Source organism: Carcharhinus amblyrhynchos, chromosome 3 (genome assembly GCF_965287045.1).
Source record: "Carcharhinus amblyrhynchos chromosome 3, sCarAmb.v2.hapA, whole genome shotgun sequence".
Classification (NCBI taxonomy): domain Eukaryota; kingdom Metazoa; phylum Chordata; class Chondrichthyes; order Carcharhiniformes; family Carcharhinidae; genus Carcharhinus; species Carcharhinus amblyrhynchos.
In genome coordinates this window covers 65,208,434-65,233,637 of record NC_137326.1, presented here as the reverse complement: position 1 = coordinate 65,233,637, position 25,204 = coordinate 65,208,434, and the positions used below count along the sequence as shown (strand labels likewise).

At 45.4% G+C, this 25,204-nt stretch overlaps 1 protein-coding gene across 1 annotated transcript in view; it reads right to left on the bottom strand.

The window, feature by feature from the left end:
* LOC145340407 (nuclear receptor subfamily 2 group C member 2-like) overlaps positions 1-25,204 on the bottom strand; it is a 263,492-nt gene that overhangs the window by 44,990 nt on the left and 193,298 nt on the right. The window contains exon 11 of the mRNA XM_080184880.1: positions 5,448-5,587. Coding sequence (XP_080041006.1) covers positions 5,448-5,587 — 140 coding nt within the window. The remainder of the gene's footprint in view (positions 1-5,447; positions 5,588-25,204) is intronic.

The following is a 25,204-nucleotide window of genomic DNA, read 5'->3' as shown; positions in this document are numbered from 1 at the left end:
GGGTGTTAGAGATGGAAAGGTGGTAGGACTGGAGGGTCTTAATGACATTACTGTTACTAGAGAGGAGGTGCTCGACAGACTGTAGGGACTGATTGTGGACAAGTCGCCAGGACCGGATGGAATGCGTCCGAGGGTTCTGAAAGAAATGGCGGAGGTGATAGTGATGCCTTGGTGGTTATTTTCCAGACGTCGCTGGATTCCGGGGAAGTGCCGGAAGACTGGAAAGCGGCTAATGTTACGCCGTTGTTTAAGAAGGGTGCCAGGCAAAAGGCAGGGAATTATAGGCCGGTTAGTTTAACGTCTGTTGTAGGTAAAATGTTAGAATCCGTCATCAAGGAGGAAATAGCGAGGCATCTTGAGAGGAATTGCTTGATAGAGCAGACGCAGCACGGTTTCGTTAAAGGGAAGTCGTGTCTGACAAATTTACTGGAGTTCTATGAGGATGTGTCTAGGGCGGTGGATAGAGGAGAGCCTGTGGATGTGGTCTTTCTGGATTTTCAGAAGGCGTTTGACAAGGTACCTCACAGGAGGTTATTGCAGAAGGTCGGGGACAGGGAGTTAGGGGTAGGGTGTTAGCGTGGATAGAGGATTGGTTGTCAAATAGGAGGCAGAGAGTGGGGGTCAATGGGTGCTATTCAGATTGGCGGATGGTGACTAGTGGAGTGCCTCAGGGGTCGGTGCTGGGGCCTCAGCTATTTACCATTTATATAGATGATCTGGAGGAGGGAACCGAGTGTAGGGTGTCGAAATTTGCTGATGACACCAAGATTGGAGGAAAGGCAAATTGTGCGGAGGGTGTGGAGAGTCTACAGAAGGATCTAGATAGGCTGGGCGAATGGGTCAGGAAATGGCAAATGGAATTTAATGTTGGCAAGTGCGAGGTGGTCCACTTTGGTAGGAATAATGGTAGGAAGGATTATCACTTACGTGGCGAAAAACTGCAGCAGGCAACGGTGCAGAGGGACCTTGGGGTCCTTGTGCATGAGTCGCAAAAACCCAGCTTGCAGGTGCAGCAGGTGATCAGGAAGGCGAATGGGATGCTGGCCTTCATAGCGAGGGGGATTGAATATAAAAGTAGGGAGGTCTTGCTGCGGCTGTATAGGGAATTGGTGAGGCCGCAGCTGGAGTACTGTGTGCAGTTTTGGGCGCCGTACTTACGCAAGGATATTTTGGCCTTGGAGGGAGTGCAGAGGAGGTTTACTAGGCTGATACCGGAGTTGAGGGGGTTGAGCTATGAGGAGAGGCTGAATAAACTAGGCTTGTACTCGTTAGAGTTTAGAAGAATGAGGGGAGATCTCATTGAGACGTATAAGACGATGAATGGGATGGATAGGATAGAGGTGGAGAGACTCTTCCCGCTCAGAAAGGATAATAGGACTAGGGGGCACAGCCTCAAGATAAAGGGGGGGCGGTTTAGAACGGAGTTGAGGAGGAACTTCTTCACTCAAAGGGTGGTGAATCTCTGGAATTCTCTGCCCGTTGAAGTGGTGGAGGCTACCTCGCTAAATATTTTTAAGACGCGGGTTGATGGGTTTTTGATAAGAGAGGGGATTAAGGGTTATGGGGAGAGGGCGGGAATGTGGAACTGAGCCACGACAGATCAGCCATGATCTTATTGAATGGCGGGGCAGGCTTGAAGGGCTAGATGGCCTACTCCTGCTCCTATTTCTTATGTTCTTCAGATGTTGTCCCTCTCTTCTGTAAATCTGCTGTCATCATACTTCTCCAAAAAAAAAGCCCTGCTTATCTGACATCCAGAACTGGATGAAGAGGAATGTCCTCTAATTAAATATTGGGAAGACAGAAGCCATTGTTTTTGGTACCTGTGACAAACTCTGTTCTCCAGCACTGACTCCATCCTTTCTCTTGCCTGAACCAGTCTGTTTGCAACCTCAGTGTCATGTCTGACCAAGATGAGTTTCTGAATACATATCCAATCCATCACAGGAAGATGGGAAACAGAAGATCTTGCAAACAGGAAGATCTCCTGTTTCACCCCTGTAACAATATCGGTCTCCACTCCTACCTGAAACACTTAGCAATGCCTTTGTTAACTCCAGACTCAACAATTCTAATGTTCTCCTGATTTACCTTTCAAACTGCATCCAACATAAAGCTGACTTAATTGAACATCTGTTATTGCTTTATTCAAACTCACACCAAGTCCCATTCAACAATCACCTGTGTACTTGTGTAACCAACATTAGCTATCCCCTGTACTATTTGATGAATTTATTGGATTTCTATGAGGATGTGACTAGTGCGGTAGACAGAGGGGAACTGGTGGATGTGGTGTTTTTAGATTTCCAAAAGGAGTTTGATAAGGTGCCTCATAAAAGGTTGCTACAGAAGGTTAGGGTGCACGGAGTTGGGGGTAAGGTGTTAGCGTGGATAGAGGATTGGTTGTCTAATAGGAAGCAGAGAGTTGGTATCAGTGGGTGCTATTCTGATTGGCAGTTGGTGACTAGTGGAGTGCTGCAGGGATCGGTGCTGGGGCCTGAGCTATTTACCATTTATATAGATGATCTGGAGGAGGGGGCTGAGTGTAGGGTGACAAAATTTGCTGATGACACAGAGATGAGTGGAAAAGCACATTATGTGGAGGGTGTGGAAAGTCTGCAGAGGGATCTGGATAGGCTAAGCAAGTGGGTGAGGACCTGGCAGATGGAGTATAATGTTAGCAAGTGTGAGGTTATCCACTTTGGCAGAAATAATAGTAGTAATTACTATTTAAAGGGCGAAAAGCTGCAGCATGCTATGGTGCAGAGGGACCTGGGGGTCCTTGTGCATGAGTTGCAAAAACCCAGTCTGCAGGTGCAGCAGGTGATCAAGAAGGCAAATGGAATGTTGGCCTTTATAGCGAGGGGGATAGAATATAAAAGTAGGGAGGTCTTGCTGCAACTGTACAGGGCACTGGTGAGGCCGCAGCTGGAGTACTGTGTGGAATTTTGGTCGCCGCACTTGCGCAAGGATATATTAGCCTTGGAGGGAGTGCAGAGGAGGTTCACTAGGCTGATACCGGAGATGAGGGGGTTGGACTATGAAGAGAGACTAAATAGACTGGGTCTGTACTTGTTGGAGTTTAGAAGGATGAGGGGGGATCTAATAGAGACGTATAATATAATGAAAGGGATGGATAGGGTAGAGGTAGAGAGATTCTTCTTGCTTAGAAAGGATAGCAGGACTAGAGGGCACAGCCTCAAGATAAGGCGGGGGGGGCGCAGTTTAGATCGGAGTTGAGGAAAAACTTCTTCACTCAAAGAGTGGTGAATCTCTGGAATTCTCTGCCCGTTGAAGTGGTGGAGGCTACCTCGCTAAATATATTTAAGTCACGGGTAGATAGGTTTTTGGTAGACAAGGGAATTAAAGGTTATGGGGAGAAAGCGGGAAAGTGGAACCGATCCACTTCAGATCAGCCATGATCTTATTGAATGGCGGGGCAGGCTCGAAGGGCTAGATGGCCTACTCCTGCTCCTATTTCTTATGTTATTAAGCAATGCATCAGTTTTAAAATTATCATCTTTATTTTCAAATCCTTCCATAGCATTGCCCTCCCTGTCTCAATAACCTCTGCCTGCTATATTTGGAGTATCGGCCACACCAGTACTGCGTCCAGTTCTGGTCGCCTTACTACTGGAAAGACGTGGAGACCCTGGAGAGAGTGCAGAGGAGGTTTACCAGGATGCTGCCTGGTATGGAAGGAAGGACTGGGTTATGAGAAAAGATTGAGCAAATTGGGGCTGTTTTCCCTTGAAAGACGGCGACTGAGGGGAGACCTAATAGAGGTATATAAGATTATGAAGGGTATAGATAGAGTAAACAGTGGTAAGCTTTTTCCTATGTTAGAATGGCACAGTACGAGGGGCCACGGGCTTAGGGAGAGGGGGGCGAGGTATAACACGGATGTTAGAGGGAGGTTTTTCACACAGAGGGTAGTGGGGGTATGGAATGCTCTGCCAAGCAAGGTGGTGAAGGCAGGTACATTGGAGTTGTTTAAGAGTTACTCAGACAGGCACATGAGTGGGTTGGAGACGGAGGGATATAGGAGGTTGTTTTAAATAAGGTTCAGTAGCCTTGGGACGTCCCTGGTAATGTATAAGGATGTGGAATGATACTAATGTTTTTCTCTTTTAATTCACAGGTTTTAAGTCAGTCCGCCTTGTTGTCCAACGAGGGGCATACACGCGATGGGTCGTACAAGGGCTGCTCTTGGATGTTCGAGGATAGCCTAGTACTTCATGTCGTTAGTGTGTGCTTAAACTGGACCAGATGCTGGGCAACACAACAGCTCAGTGACTATCACTGTTTGCTGTGCAGACATGTGGACTTGGGCCAGTGTCTGTGGGAGTTTGCGCGTTCTCCCCGTGCTTGCGTGGGTTTTCTCCGGGTGCTCCGGTTTCCTCCCACACCCCAAAGATGTGCTATTAGGCTGATTGGTGGTAATAAATTGCCCCTAAATTAATCTTCCCTCAATGTGGAATGCTATAAACAATAGATAAGGGTCATGGGTGGAGGGGGGACTCGTAATGTTAAAATGGCAGCGTGGGCTCGATGGGCCGAAGGGCCTGTTTCCCGGGCTGTTTTTGTTCTTTGTACGTATCAGTTTGATCTATCTCTCTCTCTATCATTATAACTTCCAGCTGTCCTTCAACAATCATACATCCATATTTCCGCCATTGGACTCGGGTAGGAGTCTATGGCGTTGGAAATCAGGCACCTGATCCCATTCATCCTGATGCGCCTATACTTGCCTCTCTTCCTAGCCTCAAATCAAGACTTTAATCTCCAGTCTATGCACCATACAACATTAAAACCCAAAACCCTTGTCACATTAGCAACGCATTTTGTGCCAATATTTTCCCTGGCACATTCTTAAGTGCACATTTTTACAAAAGTATCTGTAAACTGGTCAGTCTGATTGCACAGTCCAGCACTGGATAAATTTTAGTTTCCCTCAAAGAGAAATCTTAGGGTCAGGTGGAGAGATGGAGAGACATAGGCAGAAAGAATGGCAGAGAGGGAGGAGATAATTAGAGGGAGATAGAGGAGCGTGTTAAAGGGTGAGAAAGTGGGGAAAGAGATACTGAGAAGGATTTGGGTGGGTGTGATTGAAGACGTTTGAGAATGTTCATCAACATATGGGTGAATGACCTTTTGGAATGGTCTCCAACAGCTATGAGTGCATGTAATCAGGGACCTCTGCTTTAGAAGGAGAGCTCTGATAAATATTCCCAGTTCATATGCCTAGGCCTCTCTTGACCCTGAATCTAGTCCACCAACATACTCCCCAAGTAAAGCCGATACTGTGTATGCAAACCAACTAAGGTTAAAATCAGGGTTCAGCTACAATGATTCAGGTGGGAAAACAGCTTGATCAATATAAGGCTTCAGCTAACAGGAGAGTATTGTTGAGAAGTGCAGCTAATAGTGACGTTGCTCACACTCACCTTGCTGTAGACTACTCTGTAGGTGGTTTACAATGGCAGTCAGTATGGTGGAGAGGTTCATCACTTGAGAACACTGTGCCAAGGCCAGGGTGAACAGCTCATTCCAGCAGGCCCGTACCAGGCTTGTGTTACAATCTTGACTGAAAAATATAACATTTGAATTTAAACACTGCCCACTTACATTCTCACATCACAGAATCTATACAGTGCAGAAGGAAGCCATTTGGCCAATCAAGCTTACATCGACTCTCCGACCCAGACCCTATCTCCGTAACCCCTCTTATTTTCCCTACTAATCCCCTTAATTTACACAGCTTGAGACACTTAAGGGGGCAATTCAGCATGGACAATCCACCTAATCTGTACATGTTTGGACTGTGGGAGGAAACTGAAGCACCTGGAGGAAACACATGCAGACAGGGGGAGAAGGTGCAAACTCCACACAGACAGTCAACCAAGGCTGGAATTGAACCTGGGTCCTTGGCATTGTGACGCAGCAGTCCTAACCACAGTGACACCGCGCTACCCACATGTGCACAAGCCGCATCTATGTTTGGTGTGTTACATTAAGTAAGATTAATCATGCTCATCAGCAGCTAGCCGTTATAGAACTTAGTTACACATCCTGACAGAAGTTACAATCGTAGAATCCTCAGTCCTTGCAATACATTGCACTCCCATCCCACGAAAATGCAACTTGTAACTGTACTATTTCAATGTACATTATTTCCCAGATTCTCCCAACCCACCTATAGTGTTGGGCAGGAGCAGAGAATCCAGCAGGGGACAAAAAATGGGAAACATGTTGGTGTAAAATCACATTGTGATTCTCCCAGTGATGGGTTAATAGAAACATAGAAAAGAGGAGCAAGAGGAGACCATTCAGCCCTTTGAGCCTGCTCTGCCATTCATTTTGATCATGGCTGACGGGTCAGTTGTCTTGCTGGCTGTGAACACTATTTGCATTCATTTGAATCTGATTAATGCTTTTACAACAACTGCCCACCAGAATCCTGTCAGGGCTTCTGATCATGCATCACGCTAGCAGGAAATCATGTCACTCTAAAATCCAATTGCTAAAGAGTGGCATGCTCAGTGGGCTAGAGACTTCGAGGTGACTACAATATTACCATAGTGTTGCGCTGCTCCTGATATGCTGCATATCGCTCTGCAGACCGCTTCCTGCCCTCCATCTCATGTTGAGCTGATCTTCATGAATAGCACTGTGTTGCTGGACCTATGGAACCTCCTGTCCGATCAGTGCAGCCATGATGTGGAGATGCCGGTGTTGAACTTTAACTTCTACTGTGGGCACTGTAAGTATGGGTAGAATTCTCCAATTTTGAGACTCAGTGCCGTGGTGGGGGCTCCAGCAACATCTTTCCTGCTGGCCAGAATGGTAGGATCCCATACCAGTTTGGCACCTTATTAATTATGCACAGATGTGTTCCCCTCTGAATTTCCTGGCAGCTGATTCACTTGCCCACTCTCAGCTGACAGGTTTGAAAGTCCTGGTGACATATTCAAATACCAGTCCAGCATTACTCAAATCACTCCCTCCAGATCAGCTGTCTTAAGCAGACTTTGCAGGATGTCAGTAACCCAGAGAGAAAAGACTAGCAGACATAGGAAGAAGGGTGCAGGGGTGGGAGAAATTGCAAAATCTAAAGTAAAGGAGACAGTACAGGTGCAGGAAAATGTTGAGGAGGTCCCAATAATAAAAAGAGCAGGGGGCATGAGAGAAGTTAGTAGCGTTTGTACAAATAAGGTCCAGATAAAGGCTGGTATAAAGACACTTTACTTGAATGCACGAAGCATTCGGAACAAAGTGAATGAGCTGATGGCGCAGATCAGCACAAATGGATATGATCTAGTGGCCACGGAAACGTGGTTGCAAGGTGACAGGGACTGGGAGCTGAATGTCCAGGGGTATCAAGTGTTTAGGAAGGATAGACGGGAGGAAAAAGGGGGTGGGGTAGCTCTGTTAATTAAGGATAATATCAGGGTGGTAGTAAGGGAAGATATAGGCTCCAAAGAGCAAAATATGAAATCGTTGTGGGTGGAGATAAGGAATAGTAAGGGGAGGAAGATGCTGGTGGGTGTGGTGTATAGGCCCCCAAATAATAACTTTGAGGTGGGGAGGGCTACAAACAAGCAAGTAATGGATGTGTGCAGAAACGGAATGGCAGTAATTATGGGGGATTTTAATCTGCATATTGACTGGATGACCCAAGTCGGACGCAGTGGGCTTGAGGCAGAGTTCTTGGAATGCTGTGGATAGGTTTATGGACGAAAAGGGATTGGTTTAGGTTAGTGGGTCATTGTTTTGTAACTGGTCGGCGCAACATCGTGGGCCGAAGGGCCTGTTCTGTGCTGTAATGTTCTATGTTCTATGCTGTCGGGATAGTTTCCTTGAACGGTATGTGACGGAACCTACGAGGGAGCGAGCTATCTTAGATGTAGTACTGTGTAACGAGGCAGGTAGAATTAGGGATCTTCTTGTGAGGGATCCTCTTGGGATGAGTGATCATAGTATGGGTGAGTTTTTGATGCAGATGGAGGATGAGAAAGTAGGGGCCCGAACCTGTGTCCTCTGTTTGAACAGAGGGGAGTATGATAAGATGAGAGCGGAATTGGCGAATGTAGATTGGGGGCGCGGGTTGGTTGGTAGGACGGCTGAGGAACAGTGGAGGATTTTTAAAGAGATCTTTTTCAGTACTCAGCAGAAATATATTCCGATGGTAAAGAAGGACTGTAGGAGAAGGGATAACCAGCTGTGGTTGTCGAAGGAAATAAAGGAGAGTATTAAATTAAAAGCTGATGCGTTCAGAGTGGCTAAAAATAGTGGGCGATTAGAAGATTGGGAAAGATTTAAAAATCAACAAAGAATGACTAAGAAGGTGATAAAGAAAGGAAGGATAGACTATGAAGCTAAACTAGCACCAAATATAAAAAAAGACAGTAAAAGTTTTTATAAATATATAAAGAAGAGGAGGCTGGCTAGAGTGAATGTTGGACACTTGGAGGATCAGAGGGGAGATTTAGCAGTGGGTGATGAGGAAATGGCTGAGACGTTAAATAAGTTTTTTGCCTCGGTTTTCACGGAGGAGGACACGAATAGTTTGCCGGATCTTAAAGATAGAAGGATGGTAGGAGATAAGGGCCTAAATGCACTTACTGTCACTAGAGAGGTAGTGCTTGATAGACTAATGGGACTGAAGGTGGACAAGTCCCTAGGACCGGATGGAATGTATCCCAAGGTTCTGAAAGAAATGGCAGAGGTGATAGTGGATGTGTTAGTGATTATTCATCAAAATTCACTGGACTCCGGGGAAGTGCCGGAAGATTGGAAAACGGCTAATGTCACGCCGCAGTTTAAAAAAGGTAGCAGACAAAAGGCAGGGAGTTATAGGCCAGTTAGTTTAACATCTGTAGTTGGAAAAATGCTAGAATCCGTCATCAAAGAAGAAATAGCGAGGCACCTAGAAAAGAATGGTTTGATCGAGTAGACGCAGCACGGATTTGTGACGGGGAAGTCGTGCTTGACGAATTTATTGGATTTCTATGAGGATGTGACTAGTGCGGTAGACAGAGGGGAACCGGTGGATGTGGTGTTTTCAGATTTCCAAAAGGCGTTTGATAAGGTGCCTCATAAAAGGTTGCTACAGAAGGTTAGGGTGCATGGAGTTGGGGGTAAGGTGTTAGCGTGGATAGAGGATTGGCTGTCTAATAGGAAGCAGAGAGTTGGTATCAATGGGTGCTATTCTGGTTGGCTGTTGGTGACTACTGGAGTGCCGCAGGGAACGGTGCTGGGGCCTCAACTATTTACCATTTATGCAGATGATCTGAAGGAGGGGGCTGAGTGTAGGGTGACAAAATTTGCCGGTGACACAAAGATGAGTGGAAAAGCAAATTGCATGGAGGGTGTGGAAAGTCTGTAGAGAGATCTGGATAGGCTGAGTGAGTGAGCGAGGACCTGGCAGATGGAGTATAATGTTGGTAAGTGTGAGGTTATCCATTTTGGCAGAAATAATAGTAGGAGGGATTATTATTTAAAAGGCGAAAAGCATGCTACGGTGCAGAGGGACCTGGGGTCCTTGTGCACGAATTGCAAAAACCCAGTCTGCAGGTGCAGCAGGTGATCAAGAAGGCAAATGGAATGTTCGCCTTTATAGTGAGGAGGATAGAATATAAAAGTAGGGAGGTCTTGCTGCCACTGTACAGGGTTCTGGTGAGGCCACAGCTGGAGTACTGTGTGGAATTTTGGTCGCCGCACTTGTGGAAGGATATATTGGCCTTGCAGGAAGTGCAGAGAAGGTTCACTAGGCTGATACTGGAGATGAGGGGGTTGGACTATGAAGGGAGACTAAATAGACTGGGTCTGTACTCGTTGGAGTTTAGAATGATGAGGGGGGAATCTTATAGAGACGTATAAGATAATGAAGGGAATGGATAGGGTAGAGGTAGAGAGGTTCTTCCCGCTTAGAAAGGATAGCAGGACTAGAGGGCACAGCCTCAAGATAAGGGGGGGGGTGCAGTTTAGATCAGAGTTGAGGAGGAACTGCTTCCACTCAAAGGGTGGTGAATCTCTGGAATTCTCTGCCCGTTGAAGTGGTGGAAGCTACCTTGTTAAATATATTTAAGTCACGGGTAGATAGGTTTTTGATTGACAGGGGACTTAAGGATTGTGGGGAGAAAGCGGGAAAGTGGAACTGATCCACTTGAGATCAGCCATGATCTTATTGAATGGCGGGGCAGGCTCGAAGGGCTAGATGGCCTACTCCTGCTCCTATTTCTTATGTTCTTATGTAAGTCACCCCTAGTGAGTTTTTGTGCATCCAGTAGACAATCTGCTATCCCTTTGATCCCCTTGTTTTTGAACTTTTCATGCAGCCTCTGCCCACCAATGTGAGCCTTTACCATGCTCACCATCCTTTTGTGGTCCTAGTCTTTGTCAAGCCACTTTCCCATCTACCGCCGCCACCCCTCCCCCCCCTCCAAACTGGGCCTCACCTTGCTCTCCATCCTTGGCCGTACTTCAGTTTTTTGTTGCACTGACTGCATGAGTCCCACAGCTCAATGCTGTCCAGGTAGACCTGGTGTATGGCACCAGCAAAGGGAAGGAGACTCTTGTACTCCTCCACCCCTGGTGCTGCACTGATCGTAAGAAGTCTGACAACACCAGGTTTAAGTCCAACCGATTTATTTGATAGTAAACTCACAAGCTTTCGCGGTTTCCCTCTTTGTCAGGTGAATGAAGAGTTCTGGCCTCAGACAAACGTATAGTTCCAGTGCCCACAGTAGAAGTTAAAGTTGGAGATTCACAACTTGCTCTCATCATTGATACAGTTGCTGCTGTGTCTGTTATCTCTAAGTGACATTTTCTTCCACAAAACTGGTATAAAACTGACCACTTATTCCAATAACAGTATTATATTGATAAGTGAAGTTAGTGTGAAAATGATAATACATCATACTACTTGTCATTGATAGCAGTTGGAGGAAACAAAGGGTGGAATCGGCTCAGAAATCAGTAAAGTCTGATTTCAGGCAGGGAAAGTGACGTTTAGCCCATCCACAGCAAAATGATGGCTTTCCCGCCATATAGTGCTGCACTTAGTGAAAAAGGTTCAAAGGTATGGATTCCACACCATATCGCTAGCAGAAAGTCTCTGAATCACCCACTCTGCCAACATCTCAATGTTTCAATCATCCAGACACCATTTCTAAAGGCTGTCCTCCACACATCTGCAGATCTGAAATCCAAGGAAGCCACAGAGAAGTCATGCTTTCACGGTTGCCAAAGCTAAGCAGCATACTGCCCTGAGTTTGAATAAAGCCTATCTTGAGCATCTGTTGGACGCAGTGGAGCTCCGCCATGATGTCCTAAATACATGTGGGAAAAGACCTGCATCCAAAGGGGGAGCAACGGCAGTCAGTGCCAACACCCTGCAGAAGAGGATAACCAACCAGTGCGGCAAGAGGATGAACAATATCTATCATTCTGCCAGCGTGTGTCACTCTTCTCTTCACTCTGAACTCACTGTCCCATCGCACATCCACAGGGTTCTCACTCACCGCCAGTTCAAGGGACACCACCACAAACACATCTTCACCTCCCCGGCAGGTTATGTTGTCATCCCATCTATGCCCCACTCACTATTCACACATGCCAGGTATCCTTATCACCTGTCCTGGCAGGCATCCTGCTTACACTCTCATGCTGGCATAGAACAAGCGGGAGAGATCCTAGATGGGCGGAGGGATGGCTGAACATTGAGGAGTGGGCCATTCACCTGGCCAGTGTGGACATGGACTCCTCCTGTGCTGATGATGAGGTTGATTTCATTGAACCAAGTGAGGATCTGGCACTGCAGCATCCATCAGTTTCCCATGCTGTTTCTTAGGTCCTTGTCATGCTTTAGTGACCTCTCCTTTCTCTCACAGGTACACATGGGGAACAACCCAGGGGTCCACAAACCAGGCCCTTGATTCCAATCACAATAGGAGTCCAACTTTGAAGACCATCACAGTGCTCACCCACACCCTCCACCAGTGGAGAGACAGACATGTTGGGGGTCACAATCTGGTAAGCACATCTTAGAGTCATAGAAGAATCATAGAAACCCTATAGTACAGAAAGAGGCCATTCGGCCCGTCGAGTCTGCACTGACCACAATCCCACCCAGGCCCTACCCCCATATCCCCACATAATAACCCACTAATCCCTCTAATCTACACATCTCAGGACAAAGAACAAAGAACAACACAGCACGGGAAACAGGCCCTTCGGCCCAACGAGCCTGCGCCACCATTTCAACATTGAGTCCCCTCTTCCACCCATGACCCTTGTCTGTGCTTATGGCACTCCACATTGGAAACCAGATTGAGGGGAGACTAATTTAGGGACAATTTGTTACACCAATCAGCCTAAGAGCACATCTTTGGGGTGTGGGAGGAAACCGGAGCACCCGGAGAAAACCTACAAAAGCACGGGGAGAATGCGCAAACTGCCACAGACACTGGCCCAAATCCATGTATCTGCACAGCAAACAGTGATAGTCACTGAGCTGTCTAAGGGCAATTTTTTTTTAGCATGGCCAATCAACCTAACCTGCACATCTTTGGGTTGTTGGAGGAAACCAGATCACCCGAAGGAATCCCTCGCAGACAAGGGGAGAATGTGCAAACTCCACACAGACAGTGACCCAAGCCAGGAATTGAACTCAGGTCCCTGGAGCTGTGAAGCAGCAGTGCTAACCACTGTGCTACTGTGCCGCTGCTGCCTGAATCACAAAAGGAAGAGACAGGGGTATTGCAAGATGCTGGCACTTGGAGGATTGCTGGAGATCATGAATCTGCTGAGTTCCAGTCAGATGCCAAGCCTCTAGACTCGATCATGTCTCAGTTGCTGGAGCTCCAAAGGCGATGGTAGGAAAACATGAACAGATGTCTGCTGCATTTCTCAGACTGCAAGGCCCCATGGAGGAATCTGTCCTCCATCAGTCTGAGGTGACTGTGCTGACAGGCCAACCCACCAAGGCCAACACTGGTAGGGTGGCGGTTACAGATCATACATCTGTCCAAGACTTTTGCATTGCTGTAGGAGCTGTACTCCACAGCATAGGCACTTTCTAGTATCCACCAGAGGGTGGGGCTTCTCAAGCTTACTGCCTCTCTTGAAAGGAGGGTGCCAGAGGCATTGGGAACCCACATAGAGGCTCAGCTGTTGAGCGCCCAGGGCCCTTCCAATGAGGTTCAGAAACCCACTGGTGTGAAATATCTTATTGCATTCTCTCAATGGCAGGTTAATGACGGATTGGTCTTCCTGCTGGTTGGTGCTGTGAGTGATATTTCGGGCAGCACAGTGGCAATGGTTAGCATCCTGACTCACAGCTTCAGGGACCTGGGTTCAATTCTGGCCTTGGGTGACTGTCTGTGTGGAGTTTGCACGTTCTCCTCGTGTCTCCGTGGGTTTCCTCTGGGTGCTCCGGTTTCCTCTCACAGTCCAAAGAAGTGCAGGTTAGGTGGATTGGCCATTCTAAATTACCCATTAGTGTCCAAAGATGTTTAAGGGAGGGTAGCTACGGGAAATGCGTGGGATATTGATGATAGGGGGAACATACAAACACGATGGGCTGAAGGGCCTCCTTCTGCACTGTAGGGATTCTATCATTTGCATTCATTTGCGTCTCATGAATGTTCATTAAAATAGCTGCTTGCTGGTGTGCCATCAGACCCTTTCAATCTCGGGAAATCATGTTGGCATCAAACCCAATTGCTAATGAGAGGCATGCACAAGCTTGTCCTCAGTTCCCCAGAGACTTCAGGAACAGCGCAGCACTGTGGGAGGAAGGTTGCTGCCAGTGACAATGAAGGAACAGTCATATATTTCCAAGTTAGGATGGTGAGTGACTTGGAAGGGAACATTGAGGTGGTGATGTTCCCAAGTATCAGCTGCCCTTGTCCTTTTTAGATGGTAATGGTTGCGAGTTTGGAAGATGCTGTCTAAGATGAGTTCTACATAGCATCTTGTAGATGGTACACACTGCTGCTATTGTTTGTCGGTGAAGGAGGATTGAATGTTAATGAAAGGGGTAGCAAACAAGTAGAGCTGCTTCGTCCTGGATGGAGTTGAGCTTTATTAAAATTGTTGGAGCTGTACTAATTGAGGCAAGTGGAAGGTATTCTGTCTCACTCCTGACTTGTGCCTTTTAGACAGTGGAAAGGCTTTGGGGAGCAGGAGGTGAGTTACTCCCACAGGATACTTAGTCTCTGACCTGCTCTGGTAACCATGGTATTTATATAGCCAGTCCAGTTCAGTTTCTGGTCATTGGTTTCCCCAAGATGTTGATGGTGGGGAATTCAGTGATGGTAATGCTATTGAATGTCAAGGGGTGATAGTGCAACCCTCTCTTGTTGGAGGGTCATAGCCTGTCATATGCGTGGCACGAATTTTACTTGCCACTTGTCAGCCCAAGCCCGGATATTGCCCAGGGCTTGCTGCATTTCAGCATGGACTGTTTCAGTGCTTGAGGAGTTACAAATGGTGCTGAATATTGTGTAGCCATCAGTGAATATCCCCACTTATGACCAAAGGAAATTCATTAAAGATGGTTGGCCTAAAACACTACTCTTGCAGTGATGACCTAGAGCTGAGATAATTAACTTCTAATCACATCAACCATCTTCCTTTGTCTCAGGTTTTACCCCATCCAGAGTTAACCCTGATTCCCACTGACTCCAGTTTTACTAGTGATCCTTGATGCCATATTCGATTAAATGCTGCCTTTATGTCATTTGCATTCACTCTCATTTTACTTCTGGACTTTAGCTCTTTTGTCCATGTTTGAACAGGAGCTGAGTGACAGTAGCAAACTCAAAATAAGTGAGCAGGTTATTACTTGATAGCACTGTTCATGACCCCTTCCATTGCTTTATTGATGATCAAGAGTAAACAAAGGGTTGGTAATGGGGCTGGGTTAGTTTTAATCTGCTTTTTGTGTACTGGACATACCTAGACCATTTTCACATTGCCAGGTAACTGCCAGTGTTGTAGCAGTACTGGAACAGCTTGGCATGGGGTGCGGCAAGTTCTGGACCATAAGTCTTCAGTACTATTGCCAGAATGTTGTCATGGCCTATACCCTTTGCAGTATCCAGTGCCTTCAGCCAAGAAGGAATTAGATATAGCTCTTGGGGCTATATGGATCAAGGGATATGGGGGGAGGCAAGGTGGGATCAGGGTATTGAATTTGATGATCAGCCATGATCATAATGAATGGTGAAGCAGACTCAAAGGGCCAAATAGCCTACTCCTTCTACTTTCTATGTATGTTTCTTGATATCATGTGGAGTGAATTGAATTAGATGAAAACTGGCATCTCTAATGCTGGGAACCTCCACAGAGGGCTGAGATGAATCATCCACTCGGCTCTTCTGGCTGATGACTGTTGTGAATGCTTCAATCGTATCTTTGTGCTGGGCTCCTCCATCACTGAGGATGAGGACATTTGTGGAGCCGCCTCCTCCTCCAGTGCGATGTTTAATTGTCCACTACCATTCATAACTGGATGTGACAGGACTGCAGAGCTTGGATCTGATCCATCGATTGTAGAATCGCTTAGTTCTCTCTATTACTTGCTGCCTATGTTGTTTAGCACGCAAGTAGTCATGTGTTGTAGTTTCACCATGTTGACCCTTTCTTTTAGGTATGCAAAATGCTGCTCAGGCATATCCTCCTGCACATTTCATTGAACCTCTGACTTGGTGGTATTGGTAGGGTAGGTGAAATGTCGGACCATAAGGTTACAGATTGTAAATGAGTACAATTCTACTGCTGCTGATGGCCCACAGCATCTCATGGCTGTCCAGTGTTAAGCTGTTAGATCTGTTCAAAGTCAATCCCATTTAGCACATTGGTAATGCCATGCAACACATTGGAGGATATGCTCAATGTGAAGATGGGACTTTGTCTCCACGAGGACTGTGCGTTGGTCACTCCTACCAATACTGTCATGAACAGATCTACAGCAAGCAGATTGGTAAGGAACAGGTTAACTATATTTTCCCTCTTGTTGTTTCCCTCACCACCTGCCAGACCCCGTCTAGCAACTATGTCCTTTAGGACCCGGCCAGTTCTGTCTGTGGTGCTACTGAGCCACTCTTGGTGATGGATGCGAGTCCCCCACTCAGAAAACATTCTGCGTCCTTGCTACCCTCAGTGCTTCCTCCAGTTGGTGTTCAACATGGACGAGTACTGATACGCCAGCTGAGGGGTGTGGTGGCAGTAGGTGGTAATCAGCAGGAGATTTCCGTGCCCATGTTTGACCTGATGCCATGAGACATCATGAGATCTGAAGTCAATGTTGAGGACTCCCAGGTCTGTCCTGCCAGTGAGATAGAACATTTCCAAAAATGGTAATGGTGGTGCCTGGGACATTATCTGTACAGTACAATTCCATGAGTGTGACTATAAGGTTTACACATCTGTGAGACAGCTCTCCCAGTTGTGCCACAAGCCCCCAGATGCTAGTAAAGAGGACTTTGAAGAGGCAACAGGACTGCCATTGTCATTCTGGTGCCTTGGTTGTCCGTTTGGATTCATTTTTAGACTTTTGAATGTATGATACAACAGAGGCAGCATGGTGGCACAGTGGCTAGCACCGCTGCCTCACAGTGCCAGGGACCCGGGTTTGATTCCGGCCTTGGGCGGCTGTCTGTATGGAGTTTGCACGTTTTTCCCGTGTCTGCGTGGGTTTCCTCTAGGTGCTCCGGCTTCCTCCTAGTCTGAAAGATGTGCTGGTTAGGTGCATTGGTCATGCTAATTTCCCTCTCAGTATGCCTGAACAGGCGCCGGAGTGTGGCGACTAGGGGATTTTCACAGTAACTTCATTGCAGTGTTAATGGAAGCCTACTTGTGATACCAATAAATAAACTTTAAAACTTTAAACAAAGTGGCTTGCTAGAGAGGGTTAATGACATTGCTGTGCGTCTAAAGTCACGTGTAGGCCAAACCAGTAAGGAAGGCATATTTTTCTCTCTCTAAAGGACATTAGCAAACCAGATGGGTTTTTATGACAATCAACAATGGTTTCACGATCATTAAACTTTTAATTCTAGATTTTTATTGAATTCAAATTTCACCATCAGCTGTGGTGACATTTGAACCTGGGTCCCCAGAGCCTTATCCTGAATCTCTGGATTACTAGACCAGTTAGAACACCTCTCCACCACAGCTTCCCCAGCAATGCATCCACTATGTCTGCAGTTACTTCTTTTAGGACTCTCAGATGAAGTCCATCAGATTCTGGTGACTTGATAGCCTTCGGTTCTAATAATTGTCTCAGTACCCTTCCTCTGGAGATTGCCTCCATCTCTTGATTTACAAGTATATCTGGGAAGTTATTTGTAAACTCTACAGTGAAGTCAGAAGAAAAATATCCTATCAGGCTTCTGCCATTTCCTCATTTCCATTATTAATTTCTCAGTTCATTTGCTAAATGACCCACATTCACTTTTCCCTTTGTCTTTTTATTTATTTTTGAATTTAGACACTTATTATCTGTATTTATGTTCGCAATTGTCCCATCCCATCCTGGATAGAGTGGAGGTGGGGAAGATGTTTCTATTAGTAGGGGAGACTAGATTAGTAGGAGAGACACAGCGTCAGGGTAAAGCTCCCTTTAGAACTGAGACGAGAAATTTCTTCAGCCAGAGGGTGGAAAATCTATGGAATTCATTGCCACCGAAGACTGTGGAGGCCAGGTCATTGAGTGCATTTAAGACAGAGATAGATAGGTTCTTGATTCGTAAAGGGATCAAGGGTTACAGCGAAAAGGCAGGAGAACCGGGGTTGAGAAACTTATCAGCCATGATTAAATGGTGGAGCAGACTCGACAGGCTGAATGGTCTTGTGGTCCTAGTGAGCAGGAGCGAAAAATCTAACAGGAATCAAAAAGGTGGAAATTTACTGCTGTAAAATCTCATTGCAATTCTCTCTCCCTATGGCAGGTTAATTATGGGTTGGTTTCACACTGGCTGGTGGAGTGAATCTATTTGCATTAATTTGCATCTTATGATACAAATTACTTGCTACCTAGAGGCTCCTTTACTATGAGGTTATTAATTAATCCTGTCTCATTGCACACTGCTAGATCAAAAATGGCTTGCTCTATGGTTAGCTCTAGCTTGTGCTGCGCTCAGAAATTGTCCCAAAAATATTCTATGGACTCATCTTCCAGGCTACCTTTTCCTTATTTCCATTAATCACAGATTATTATCTTTCTTGAAAGCCTCGTAAAAATCCTGTACGCCCTCTCCTACAACATAGTTACGTTTAGGTGATTGCAAACCCATCCCACAATTGACTTTATTCGTTTTTTACTTCTTATCTCGATCCAAATTGATTTTACATCTTGATTTTTATAACTTAAGTTCATCTCTCTATTGAATTAATGTAATCCTTAATTAACAGAGTTAACCCATCTCATTTGCTGAGCTTTTTGTCCTTTGAAATGTCAAGTACTCAAAGGACAGAAAGCTGGTGAGCCTGACGTAAGTGGTGTGGAGGCTTTTGGAGAAGAAATAGCAAGGCACCTTGAGAAGAATTGTTTGATAGAGCAGACGCAGCATGGATTTGTTAAGGGGAAGTCGTGTCTGACGAATTTATTGGAATTCTATGAGGATGTGACTAGTGCGGTAGACAGAAGGGAACCGGTGGATGTGGTGTTTCTCGATTTTCAGAAGGTGTTTGATAAGGTGCCGCACAAAAGGTTGCTTCAGAAGGTTAGGGGGCATGGAGTTGGCAGTAAGGTGTTAGCATGGATAGAGGATTGGTTGTCTAATAGGAGGCAGAGAGTTGGTATCAATGGGTGCTATTCTGATTGGCGGTTGGTGACTAGTGGAGTGCCCCAGGGATCGGTGCTGGGGCCTCAACTATTTACCATTTATATAGATGATCTGGAGGAGGGGGCTGAGTGTAGGGTGTCGAAATTTGCTGATGACACGAAGGTAAGTGGAAAAGCAAATTGTGCGGTGGGTGTGGAAAGTCTGCAGAGGGATCTAGATAGGCTAAGCGAGTGGGCGAGGACCTGGCAGATGGAGTATAATGTTAGCAAGTGTGAGGTTATTCTCTTTGGCAGGAATAATAATAGGAGGGATTACTATTTAAAGGGCGAAAAGCTGCAGCATGCTACAGTGCAGAGGGAGCTGGGGGTCCTTGTGCATGAGTTGCAAAAACCCAGCTTGCAGGTGCAGCAGGTGATCAGGAAGGCAAATGGGATGCTGGCCTTTACAGCGAGGGGAATTGAATGTAAAAACAGGGAGGTCTTGCTGCAACTGTACAGGGCACTGGTGAGGCCGCAGCTGGAGTACTGTGTGCAGTTTTGGTCGCCGCACTTGCGCAAGGATATTTTGGCCTTGGAGGGAGTGCAGAGGAGGTTCACTAGGCTGATACCAGAGATGAGGGGGTTGGACTATGAAGAGAGGCTGAATAGACTGGGTTTGTACTCGTTGGAGTTTAGAAGGATGAGGGGAGTTCTTATAGAGACGTATAAGATAATGAAGGGGATGGATAGGGTAGAGGTAGAGAGATTCTTCCCGCTCAGAAAGGACAGCAGGACTAGAGGGCACAGCCTCAAGATAAGGGGAGGACAGTTTAGAACGGAGTTGAGGAGGAACTTCTTCACTCACAGGGTGGTGAATCTCTGGAATTCTCTGCCCGTTGATGTGGTGGAGGCTACCTCGCTAAATATATTTAAGACATGGGTAGATAGGTTTTTGGTAGGCAAGGGAATTAAGGGTTATGGGGAGAAAGCAGGAAAGTGGAACTGAGCCACTTCAGATCAGCCATGATCTTATTGAATGGCGGGGCAGGCTCGAAGGGCTAGATGGCCTACTCCTGCTCCTATTTCTTATGTTCTTATGTTCTTATACTGAGGGAGAGGATATATGCACATTTGGAAGAAAATGGACTGGTTAAGGACATACAGCATGGTGGTTATGTGCGGGGAAGGTCACGCCTCACCAACTTGATTGAGTTATTTAAAGAGGTGACAAAGATAATTAGAGTCATAGAGGTTTACAGCATGGAAAATTGATGAGGAAAGGGCTGTGGATGTAGTTTATATGGATTTTAGTAAGGCATTTGACAAGATCCCACATGGCACAAAAATGAAAATCACATGGGATGCAGGATAGGCTGGCTGGATGGATATAGAACTGGCTTGGTCATAGAAGATAGAGAGTAACGGTGGAAGGGTGTTTTTCAGAATGGGGATCTGTAGCTAGTGATGTTCCGCAGGGATCAGTGCTGGGACCTCTGTTTGTAGTATATATAAATGATCTGGAGGAAAACTTAGTAAGTTTGTGGATGACATGACGATTGGTAAAGTTGATGATAGTGCTGGGCGTTATCAAAGGATACTACAGAACATAGATAGATTGGAGACTGGCAGATGGAGTTTACTCTGGACAAATGTGAGGTGATGCATTTTGGAGGATGAAATTTAGGTGTGAATTATACTGTTGGCATAGAACCCTTAGGAACATTAACATAGAGTTGGACCTGGGCAGGCAGGTGTACTATTCTCTAAAAGTGGCAACACAGGTGGCCAAGGTGATTCAGCAGGCATATAGCAAGCTTGCCTTCATCAGCTGAGATTTTGAGTACAATCCATAGAACCATGGAACCCTATAGTGCAGAAAGAGGCCCTTCGGCCCATAGTGTCTGCACCGAACACAATCCTACCCAGGCCCTACCCCCATATACTATACCCACTAATCCCTCTAACCTACGTATCCCTGGACACTAAGGGGCAATTTCTTAGCATGGCCAATCAACCTAACCCACACATCTTTGGACTGTGGGAGGAAACCCATGCAGACATGAGGAGAATGTACAAACTCCACACAGACAGTGACCCGAGCCGGGAATCGAACCCAGGACCCTGGAGCTGTGAAGCAGCAGTGCTAACCACTGTGCTACCGTGCCGCCCTCAACAAGAGTTGGATACTCAACAAGAGTTCGTAACTAATGATGCAGCTATATGAAACATTGGTTAGGCCATAATGTCTTCATGTCGTCATTGGCTACAGGTATAGTGCCGGAAGACTGGACGATAGCAAGTGTTGTCCCCTTGTTCAAGAAGGGGAGTAGAGACCATCCTGGGAATCATAGACCAATGAGCCTTACTTCTGTTGTCGGCAAAGTTTTGGAAAGAATTGTAAGGGATAGGATTTATAATCATCTAGAGGGAAATAAATTGATTAGGGATAGTCAACACGGTTTTGTGAAGGGTAGGTCGTGCCTCACAAACCTTATCGAGTTTTTTGAAAAGGTGACCAAAGAGGTGGATAAGGGTAAGGCAGTTGACGTGGTGTATATGGATTTTAGTAAAGCGTTTGATAAGGTTTCCCATGGTAGGCTACTGCAGAAAATTCAGATGCATGGGATTGAGGGTGATGTAGCAGTTTGGATCAGGAATTGGCTAGCTGATAGAAGACAGAGGGTAGTGGTTGATGGGAAATATTCAACTTGGAGTTCAGTTACAAGTGGTGTACCTCAAGGATCTGTTTTGGGGCCACTGCTGTTTGTCATTTTTATAAATGACCTAGATGAGGGTGTAGAAGGATGGATTAGTAAATTTGCTGACGACACCAAAGTCGGAGGAGTTGTAGACAGTGAGGATGGATGTTACAGTTTGCAGAGGGACACAGATAAGCTGCAGAGCTGTGTCGAGAGGTGGCAAATGGAGTTTACTACGGAAAAGTGTGAGGTGAGTCACTTTGATAAGAGTAACAGGAATACAGAATATAGGTCTAATGGAAGGACTTTTAGTAGTGTTGACAAGCAGAGAGATCTCGGTGTACATGTGCATAGTTCCCTGAAAGTTGGCACCCAGGTTGAAAAGGTTGTTAAGAAGGCATACGGTGTGTTAGCTTTTATTGGTAGAGGGATTGAATTTCAGAGCCGTGAGGTCATGTTGCAACTGTACAAAACTCTGGTGCAGCCGCACTTGGAGTATTGTGTACAGTTCTGGTCGCCGCATTATAAGAAAGATGTGGAGGCATTGGAAAGGGTGCAGAGGAGGTTTACCAGGATGTTGCCTGGTATAGTGGGAAGGTCTTATGCGGAAAGGCTGAGAGACTTGAGGTTATTTTCATTAGAGAGAAGAAGGTTACGAGGTGACCTAATTGAGGCATACAAGATGATCAGAGGGTTAGATAGGGTGGACAGTGACAGCCTCTTTCCGCGGATGGTGATGGCTAACACGAGGGGACACAGCTTTAAATTAAGGGGTGGTAACTATAGGATAGATGTCAGAGGTAGGTTCTTTACTCAGAGGGTAGTAATGGCGTGGAATGCCCTGCCTGCAGCAGTTGTGGACTCAACAACTTTAAGGGCGGTCAAATGGTCAGTGGATAGGCATATGGATAACATTGGAATAGTTTAGGTTAGAGGGTCATTAGATTGGTTCCACTGGTCGGCGCAACATCGAGGGCCAAAGGGCCTGTACTGCGCTGTAATGTTCTATGTTCTATAATTGGAATAGTTCTTGCAGTTGTGGTCACCAGAAGGACTTGGAAGCTTTGGATAGAGTACAAAGAAGGTTCACCAGGATGTTGCCTGGTCTTGAGGGTGTGGACGATCAGGAGAAATTGAATAAGCAAGATTGTTTCACTGGAAAGATGGAGGCTGAGAGGAGACCTGATAGAGATCTACAAAATTATGAGAGGCATAGTGTTGCGAAGTTGGGTAGAGTGATTGTAGATTGTTGTTTGTAAAATTATTTTAAAAATTGCAAAGTGCTCAGAGGAGGAAGCATTGCATGGTTCTGTTAAAAAGGTAGGTTTTTTTCCTGTGCTTAGAAAGTTAAAAAAATGCTGGTGCATGTGGAGTCCCAGATTGAAACCTTTGTATTGGAGGCCAGGCAGCAGTGTTGCCAAGACAGCAAACCAGCTTTTGAATTTAGCCAATCAAATTTGAATCAGGCACTTAGTTACCAGCAACCTATTTAATTTAAATTTGACGTTGTTGACAACCTAGGACCAATCATTTTGTGGGAAATACTGGTATGACATCGCAGGCGTTAAAGAAGGGAGGCAGTGGCACAAAAAGAGAAAAACTGCTATTTGCCAGAGTAACAGCTTCATCCATGTCTTAGAGAAAGCTCCATTTCGATAGCGAAGGTAGCAAAGAAGAAAAAAGTTCCAGACAGAAGAATCAATGGAGAAAGCCCAGAATATTCTGGAAGATGCCAAACCTGATTGTAATTTAGAGAGTGACTAAAATTCTATTCTTTTGTTAGTAAGTGGCAATTGTATTTATCTAAACAGCATTCTTCTGCATCTTTTTCATCAAATTTTGGTAATGTTTGGACATATTTGTATATATCCCGACCAGACGGTTGGCCAAGCTGAGCTTGCTCCTCATCACTTCCAACTTGCACTTTCACTTCTGTCATTTGAAATCTTTTTGCTTCAAGTTCCAACTTCATCCTTTCCAACCTAAATAATCTCTTTGTTCTGCTGGGGCCTTCCTCTGCAGTGGAGTTGACTGAGAAACTCCACCGCAGTTGACTGTTTCTCTGATACACCTAAGTGCTTGACTATCTCTGTTACAATTTCAGCTTTCTTATTTTCCCTGGTTAAACCCAATTTTAGACTGTTTGCTAATTCTATAAGTATCATCTTTTTCTGTCTTTCTAAACTCTGTTGGCAAATTTGGAAAGCATCTTCAACCCCCAGAGCCTCTTTAGCAATGCTAAGAGACAGTTCTCCACTTTAGCAATGCTAAGAGCCATTTCCCCACTTTTGATTTAACCAACAGCAAGCCACCAAAATTAAACAGATTTTCCACTTCTCACTTAAAATTCATTTAAAGATCTAGGACTGTTCAAATCCAAGATCCAAGAATCTTGGACTGTTCAAATCCTGGACTCGAGACCCTAGTCTGTTATAAAGCAGGCCTCCCCTCCCCCCCCCCTCCGAGGACTAATACCTGACTACCCAAACCACTCGCCCTATAATCTGTAAAAAGTGAGTGAAGTGGTACGAACTGCTCTTCGCCAACTTTTAAATCAAAATAAATCTGATACTCTCTCTAAAATCAACAAGTAACAATTGATTTATTTAACAGTGAACAAGTTAACTAAACTATCAACAAACCAAATAAAACACGATTCTAATGGAATGCTGTTCAGATAAATACAATTTCCACTCATTAACAAAGTAAAATTTAGTCACTCACAATTATAACCAGGTTTGATGTCTTCTGGAATATTCTGGGCCTTCTCTGTTGATTCTTCTGTCTGGATCTTCTTTCTTCTTTGGATATCTTTGCCATCGAGACAGTGCTTCCCCTTAAGAAGTAAATTAAGCCATGAGAGCCAGCAGTTTTCTCTCTCTCTAGAGCTGAGAGCTTCAAGTTTTTAGGTGTCCAGATCACCAACAACCTGTCCTAGTGTCCCCATGCTGACACTATAGTTAAGAAAGCCCACTAAAGCCACTATTTCCTCAGAAGACTGGAAATTTGGCATGTCTGTGACAACTTTCACAGATGCACCATAGAAAGCATTCTTCCTGGTTGTATCACAGCTTGGTATGGCTCCTGCTCTGCCCAAGACACAAAAAAACTACAAAGGGTCATGAATGAAGCCCAATCCATCATGCAAACCAGCCTCTTATAATGTATACAATATTAATAATTAATTAATATTAATTACAATATATACAATATAGACTCTGTCTATACTTCCCACTGCCTCGGAAAAGCAGCCAGCATAACTCTGGACCCCATGCAGCCCAGACCTACTCTCGTCCACCTTTTTTTGTCGGGAGAAAGATACAAAAGTCTGGGCTGACGTAACAACCAACTCAAGAACAACTTCTTCCCTGCCGACAGCAGACTTTTTATTGGGCCGACAGAGTGATCTTCCTTGACACCCTAGCTATGATTGTAACACTACATTCTGCACTCTCTCCTTTGTGAACGGTATGCTTTATCTGTGTAGTATGCAAGGAACAATACTTTTCACTATAATAATACATGTCTCAATAATAAATCAAATCAAATCAACTAAGAGCTGTTACTTTGGTAGGTGTGAATTTCTCTTTCTCCTTGTCCAACTGCCCCCTTCCTTTTATACCCACGATGACATATCAATATCTCATACAATAGGATTGATCTTAGATTGCCAAAACCATCAGATTTAAATTTAATAGATTGTTGCTTTCTAAGTGCCTGATTCAAACTG